An 8,056-nucleotide genomic window follows, 5' to 3' on the forward strand; every position below is an offset into this window, starting at 1 on the left:
CAGGAATGTGATCTTTCTAGATCAAAATGGATGGAAAGCAGAGCTGGTAATACGGTCGACCAGTACAGGGTTCCTAAATGCACATCTACAGATAGAAGGATGCAGATTTGGAAGAAGTGCTGCCTTTTTTCCCTGAGTGTTTTCTCCCTGCATTACAGATGGAAGGGTAACGTGAACTTATAAAGACTGACTATACAAAGAGGTGCATGAACAAAAGCCAGGTGGAGGTAAGGCTAACAGAAACCCATGAGGAGAGTTTGTGCGACAGTCTCTGAATTAATCAGGCCCTCGAGCGTATTTTGTTTTAAACACCTATTATGTGCATATGACATCTGTGTGTCAATTGTGATCTGACTTCTGCTGTTTGAACTTGAAAAAGATTCCTTCTTGAGTCAATGTTTGTGTGAAAATTTTTATTTTTTTTGTTACGTGAAATGGGCGCAGACAGCTCAGTCTCTGGTGAAGACTCTGTTGGAGAAGCTTGGGTTTATGTTGTGATGGAGAGGCTGTCAAATGAGAGTATTTTTTCCCTTCTGGGACCTGGGATCCGGTAACCAAGGCTGATCCTAGACTGACATAATCTTTACTGCACCTTCAGAAATGTATCAACACTTGGCTTAAAATTATGGAAACCAGTAATGTTCGCCAAAGGAATTTCAAAATAAGATTAAATTGGGAGCAATAAAGGAGAGAGGAGAAAGCATCATTGTGTTTTTTTAAAACTAGGTTCTAGTAAAATAAAGACTCATGTACATTTTGAAGACTCTGAAGTATGACCTTAGCACAAGGCACAGGTCATGTGTGGTTGGGGAATCACTTTGAATGGGAGACAGGGAATAAGCCCCTGTAAGAGTGACTACTCAGAGAGTGGAGACAGGCTGAATTTAGAATGAAGGCAGGACCTGAGGGAGGGGCAGAACCACGGATAAGTTATGGACCCCTTTTTTTTTTTAAGATCTTTATTGGAGTATAATTGCTTTACAATGGTGTGTTAGCTTCTGCTGTATAGCAAAGTGAATCAGCTATACGTATACATTTATCCCCATATCCCTTCCCTCTTGCGTCTCGTCTCCCCTCCCACCCTCCCTATCCCACCCCTCTAGGTGGTCACAAAGCACGAGCTGATCTCCTGGTGCCATGCGGCTGCTTCCCACTAGCTACCTATTTTACATTTGGTAGTGTGTATATGTCCATGCCACTCTCTCACTTTGTCCCAGCTTACCCTTCCCCCTTCCCGTGTCCTCAAGTCCATTCTCTACATCTATGTATGGATGCATTTTTAAGGCATCCTCCAAATACAGAAAAGAAAATTCAGAAGTGGGTTAGGCTTATAAGGTTTTCTTTTAGGGGGGGTATGGTGCCCCTGTAAATTTCATTTTATGGCAATAATGGATTACATTTTCTGTTTTAGGCCCAAAGGGGCCAGACTAGCTGCTTAGAAACCTCCATACTCTCCCTTCCCACAGCTAAATAGCTTCTGAAGAGAACAGACGGTTCCAATTTTGTTGCCTTCTTTTGTGGTATGAACTTTATTTAAAAGCTGGCAGAATCACAACCTTACAAATAAATGATTCTGCTTATTCACAGAAAGTTTTGGAAATCACTGTTTTCTCAAGAAGAGTTAGGTCTTGGCTCATTAGTTTAAAAAACCTCATTTCCATGCGATAAACCAGGAAAGCTGGAAGCAAAGCCTTTCATAGATTAGCGTGAGGAAGCTTGAGAAAATGGCCTTGTGTTTTCTGGTTTTAGACTTTATCATATTGGCAAGGAGACAGCGTGAGGTGCTTCATTAAAAGGTTAGCTGTGAGAATCAAGTCGCTTTCACAAAACTTTCCTTTTTAGGTGAGAGCAATTGGATGCTTAATTACTTAGTGAAAGTCTGTGTTTTGTTGTAATCGGTAGGTGTTAAGTAATCACATTAAGTTATTTATTAAAGTGGAGTTCTTACTGCGGTTGCTGTTGAGTGAGAATTTATGCATGCATTTACCAAATCTTTGTGGAGTATTTACTTAGGCAAGGGCCTGGGCAACATGCTGCCGGAGAAAACAGAGCAGTGAGACCGAGTGCACTTCCTCTGGGGCTTGCTCAGCTGTAATGAATTCTTCACACCATGTCGTGAATGTGGGTCTCTGTTTGGCGCCCAGCATTTGGACACCTTCCCTTACTGGAGATTTCTACCTGGTGTGAATCTGGTGGGAGTGGGCTCGGCCCACTCAGGACAACAGAGGCCAGACTCCGGGTCTCCCCAGCTCATGGAGGGTGGCCAGCTGGATGTTGCCATGCAGGATTCTGAGTCTGGAGCTAGGGACCCATACAGTGGTTTATTTATTTATTTACTTACTTAATTTATTTATTTGTATTTGGTTGTGCTGAGTCTTAGTTGTGGAAGGTGGGCTCCTTAGTTGCAGCTTGCCAGCTCCTTAGTTGTGGCATGCAAACTCTTAGTTGCGGCATGCATGTGGGATCTTAGTTCCGTGACCAGGGATCGAACCCGGGCACCCTGCATGGGGAGCGTGGAGTCTTAACCACTGTGCCACCAGGGAAGTCCCGAGTGGTTACTTTAGATCTCTCTCTCCTGGTGGTGACATCGGTGCCCAGGGGCCCAAGTGAGGTGGCAATGCATGCATGCACGTGTTGGAGGAGGCCAGTGCTCTGGGGCGGGTGATGCCCTGCAGGGCGACCTTTTCCCGGTGAGTCACTGTAGAGGGGGGCCCTGCCTGTGCCACCCTCTGGGAGGCTCGTGATGGGGGGCGGGGCACTGCATGTCACTTCCTGCAGCCGCATCAGCAGCCGCCATGAGAACACAGGCCAGGCAGCAGCCCACCCGCCCTGCCGGGAAAGGTCAGTGGAGGCTTTGTCATGACATTTGAACTGAGCCTTGAAAAAACAGGAAGAGTTCGCCGGGGCGGCTGTGAGGACCCCCACTGACGGAGAGAGTAAATCTTGGGTCTTGCAGGATGTTGGCAAAGGGCTCAGCTACTCTGTGAGTTACTACCATGAGTTCACATTTGGGGAGGTGGGCTTGGAGGGACTAGTGAGACACCTAATACGTGACGCCGGGGTCTGCAGTAGAGACCCTGGAGGAGGGTTGGGAGCCATAGTCGTGCTCACAGCGGACGTTCACTGAGTGCTCACCATGGCCGTTACTTTACCTCGCGCTCATGTCAATACACTATGCCGCCTTCAAGCATCAGCTCATCTAAGTCTATGAAGTGGTTTCTGTAATTCTCCCCATTTGCAGAGAGGAAACGGGCTTAGAGGGATTGAGCGACTTGCCCAAGCTCACATCACTAATGAGCAGTGCGGCCAGGCTTGCGTCTCACTTCTGATCTGCCTGCTGACACACAGGTGGGGCCTTAATCACGGGGCCAGGCGGCAGATCGCTGCAGCTGCTGTGTGCAAGTAATTCCACGCCCGTTCGTAAACAGTGGTCTGTGCCCTCTCTCACCTTACCCGGCTTTTTTTTTTTTTTTTTTTTAATACCATTTATCCTTGGCATTATATTCTAGATATATTTGCTTACTGCCTGTATCCTGCATTAGAACCTGAGATCCAAGAGGTCAGTTCCAAGACTCTGCTCGGTCTTTTCACAGATGTTTACTATGTTCCTAGAACAGCGCCTGGCACATAGTAGTTGCTCAACAAATATTGTACAAGCATAATAATATTAATAACCATCACATGCAAGCTTGTGCCAAGTGCTTGGCATGTATTAGCTCACTTGACCCCAGGACTGTTGTGATCCCCATGTTAGAGATGAGATAACAGACCACAGGCAGGTCTGGGAACTTGCTCAAGGCTGCAGGGCTCAGAAGAGCTGGAGCGAGGATTCTGATGCAAGCACTTTGCCTCCAGATATCAGGTCCCTACATGCTAAGCTTAATTGCCTTTCATGAATGAGTGAATGATTAGTTAAAACAGAGTTATATGAGCTATAAAAATGTACATAGTAATGCATTTCAAAGTAAATATTTAATAAAGAGAAATTATATCAGTGATGAGGTAATATTTTTCTCTTGTTAGGAAATGACAGGTTTCTGGGGAAAAAATATATTTTAACATAGGCTCAGATTCCTGGAATGTTTGTCATTATAGCATCACTGTAATCTCCTGGTCCACATGTGAATCCTGGGTTTTTAAAGGCTAGTAAATCTGTCTGATGTATGTTCCAAACAGGATATTATATCCTCATAAGATAGACCTACTTCTTATGGAAGAAATAACAAACAGATGTTAATTTTTGTCATGATTTATTTGTTGGTCTAGAAGTTCAGTGCCTAAGAACTATGTAATAGTTGGAATTTGGAAATACAGTTGAACTGGAATCAGCCTTAAAAGCAGGATTCAGTCCTTTAGAACTTTTGCCTAATACTGAACAAATAGCTTGGTTTTTGCTTTCTAATTTAGTGCTTGGTCTGAATAATGAGACCGAATTAGACCATAAACTCATGTACTTAAGGTATATGGACAAGTAACAAATATTGGGAAATAGTCTGTTGACAAGGGATGAGGCCAGCATCATGGAGTTAAATTAGTTGGACTTTTTCCAGACAGAGGCAGAAAGACTAAAGTGGTTCAAAACCAAATTTGCCTAATAAAGTTATTTATGACATTTAAAATATTAATCTACTTTGATCCATGTTCAAATGTTGGCTTTTTCATTCATACTAATTCTAGATATAAATTTTTAATGATTTCTGCCTCCATATCAAGAATAATGGGCTTTCTCCATTCTCAAAGCATTTTTAGAATGCTCAGCTGTGAAATCAAACCCTTTCCCAAATGACGATGATGAATATGTATGAGAAACAGGTAATGAAGTGGAGTGTTGGTTTTGAATTTGTTGGTTCTCAGTAATTATTAATGGCATTAAATGTGAATATGCCATGATAAAAAATGTTCAAAGGAAGTTACTGCCTGAAGGTCCAGTAGGCTTTTCTGACTTTAAAATGCTTATTAGGATAGCAGTAGATGCCAGTGATGGAAACAAAGGTAGATTTTGGTTCAACAAGACAAATAGTGTTAACGTAAGATGTTTAAATTACTGTGATCAACTTTTTCTTTTCTTTTTTTTTCCTTTTCTGTCATTTACCCATATTTGATTATTTGTATTTTTAGTCCCTTTATGCTTGCCTCTGTTATGGTGTTTTCTCGTTTTTGTTAGAATTTTACCTTCAACTTTTAGGTTTGAAATAGAATCATGGTTTGGTGAATAGGCATCATTTAGATGCTGACAGGCATGACTGCCTTTGTTATAGCTTTTAGCTTTTATTCCAAAGGGCTCTGTTGATAGAACATTTTCTTACTTCTTCCTTGATTTTTCGTTTGAAAACTCTTCCTTATTCATCCCTGCAATTGCATACTAAAAAACTCTATTTTCATCTAAAAGTGCTGTCCGGTGGTGATGTGGCATCTTTAAGGAGGTTTAATTCTTGTGGATAGAACAGACAGTAGATATAAAGAACATAAATTATTACAATCCCGAGTGGTAAGAACTGAGATAAGATCATTTGATGGAAAATTTTATTGTGACCTTTTAAATTATTTTATCTTAGAGGTGCTAATACATATGAGTATGTGTGTATCTAAGTCTGGGTCTGTGTGTGCATTCACACACAGAATATATACACACAGACACACAAACGTACATGCATATATATATGCACACATATATATAAAACAAGAATAAAAGCTCTTGGTCCTTTTTGAGGATAGTAGACAAAAGTTTATAAGTAGAATGGCTTTGGCTTAATCAAGAGTTAATCAAGACCAGGTTTCTGAGTATCAAGGGAGGACCTATTTTATATTTTTAAGACAAAGGTATTCACACATATTTGGAGATAGTTATCAACATAGCATACTAGTTTTTGAAATGTTTCTATTTGGAGATACAGGGGTACAGAAAACTTGATTGCCATTTTTGTGTTCACCAACTGAAGCAAATACAAAATCCAGGCATGTGATTTAGTAAACAAAAAGTAATGGAGATAGGAAAGATTGTAACCCACTAGTAATCCAGAGAGTTTATTTTAGTCTAGAATATAACTCCTCCTTTGCTCTGACTAAACCTTTGCCTGCTGCAAATTGTCGTGACAGAAGGTATTTGTAGGCCTGCCTCTGCACCTCTGCCAGGAAAGTGCCCTCACAGCCTTTCTGCAGACGTTACCTGTCTGAGTGTAATACTTGTTGACATCACTTGTATAGTTCCTAAAACTCGGAAGGGTGGTTCTTGTTTGGTAACCACATTTTCGTATTTATTTTTGCTCAAAACAGTTTTTTAGTTAAAATATATTTTAAAGCATATATGTAATAATTTCATCCTTCTGACCCAAATATTTTCATTTTTCTGGCTCCTTTCCAGTCTCTATCCATCTGTGATTTTGTTTTACATGGTTGGAATTATGTGTTTTAACATTTGACAGAAAGACATTCCCATTGTCATAATGTCTTCATCATTATAATTTCAGTTGCTCTATAATAGCTCATTTGCAACTTATTTTCTTGTAAGACTTCTTTTAGTGTTTGCTGTGTTTCTTTTCTAGCTAGTTGATATTAGCATGCTCCCATAATTATTTGCAAGTTTTATGCAACTATTAATGTTACTGGTTTTCTTCACACATGATTTTTGCTCTTATGTAATCCTCATGAATATGTATGTGTGTGATATACATGTATGTGTATATATGTATGCCATATGTATGTATAAGCATATAGCTATATATGCATGTATATGTATAGATATGGCATATATATGTATGTGTATGGCATATGCATGTATACAGCATATAACTAATATATGTGTGTATATATGTATATATATATACAGATACATATAGCAGTTTTTGAAAAGACAATGAAAATTACTTCATTATTCAGAATCAACAGTAGGAAAGCCCAGATTACATTGGGGTGCTGCTAATTCAACCTTTAGGAGTTTGCTTTTTCTCTCTGACGTGCCACGTTGTTAGTGTGATTTAACCTTTGATTACTGTTTTTACGTTTCATATTTGTCCACAGCAGTTAAAGAAAATACTGCATGCGATGAAGAAATGAGGCTTATTTGATTTCCCGAAGATTTATATTGGAAACCATTCTTTTCTTCTTAAATAATAAACTTATGTGAACTTAAAGAATGGTATGGCATCTACTTTAGTGTGGTAATATTTCATATAGTTAAGCATGTATTCTTAAAGTCTTTTGTAACAATTACCGGGGCTGTAGGCACTACAAAACACAGAATATCCTATGGTTTGTTGGGGGGTGTCCAAGCATATTAGGTGTCTGGGTTTTGACTTGTCTCAACTTGAAATAGATTAAATAGTGCTTAACTTCGAAGCTCACATTTATAGCTTTAAAGATATGACTCTCTCTCTCTCTACAGTAGAGCAGGTATGTATATGTAACCGTAGTTGTGTCTATTTCTGGATCTTAGTTCCTCCTAAGTTTATAAGTTTTGATATTCCATCATTACGCTATTAACCGTTGTTGCCTGAATACTTGAGGATTCTATTTCTAGTGTTTAGACCCAAAGCTCTTCATTATGATGGTGTTTTAGTGTTTTTAGGGCACTCTAAAATTTTTTCTTCACTTGAGGTAAACTGGCTATTATATCGTCTTGTTTAGCCCGAAGTGTTTTATTTAATACGTGCTTCCTCTGTTGTGTAAACAGAGAAAGCTGTCTTTATGCCTCTGAGTTTGCCCTGACTTCCCCTGGGCTCTTGCCTTCCAGTCGCCTTTGCACGCCTGCAAATTCCAGGTCTGCTCCGGGTGTCACTGGAGACCCTTCCTGGAGGGCCTCTGCGCCATGCGGAGCCTGGGGGCTGAGGAGGCCGCGTGGCTTCAGCAAAAATCCTTCACTTCGAGTAGCCCAAAGGGAAGAGAAAAGAGACGAGTAGGAAGAGCAAAGCGTCAGATCTTTAAAAATACCTGGTTTTACATTTGAGTCTTTTGAAGAAATTGCTGCGGTCATATTGTGTTTTTTATGTTTCTCTGCTTTGACGATGTTTTTTCAGGAAGTCCCCAGAGTCCTCCTCCTTCACCAGCTGGCTCAGCAGGA

At 40.5% G+C, this 8,056-nt stretch overlaps 1 protein-coding gene across 1 annotated transcript in view; it reads left to right on the top strand.

Moving 5' to 3' along the window:
• B3GLCT (beta 3-glucosyltransferase) overlaps nt 1-8,056 on the top strand; it is a 90,369-nt gene that overhangs the window by 17,388 nt on the left and 64,925 nt on the right. Inside the window, exon 3 of the mRNA XM_007447944.1 lies at nt 8,013-8,047. Within this exon, the coding sequence (XP_007448006.1) occupies nt 8,013-8,047 (35 nt within the window). The remainder of the gene's footprint in view (nt 1-8,012; nt 8,048-8,056) is intronic.

Source organism: Lipotes vexillifer, unplaced genomic scaffold (assembly GCF_000442215.2).
Source record: "Lipotes vexillifer unplaced genomic scaffold, Lipotes_vexillifer_v1.1 scaffold760, whole genome shotgun sequence".
Lineage (NCBI taxonomy): Eukaryota > Metazoa > Chordata > Mammalia > Artiodactyla > Lipotidae > Lipotes > Lipotes vexillifer.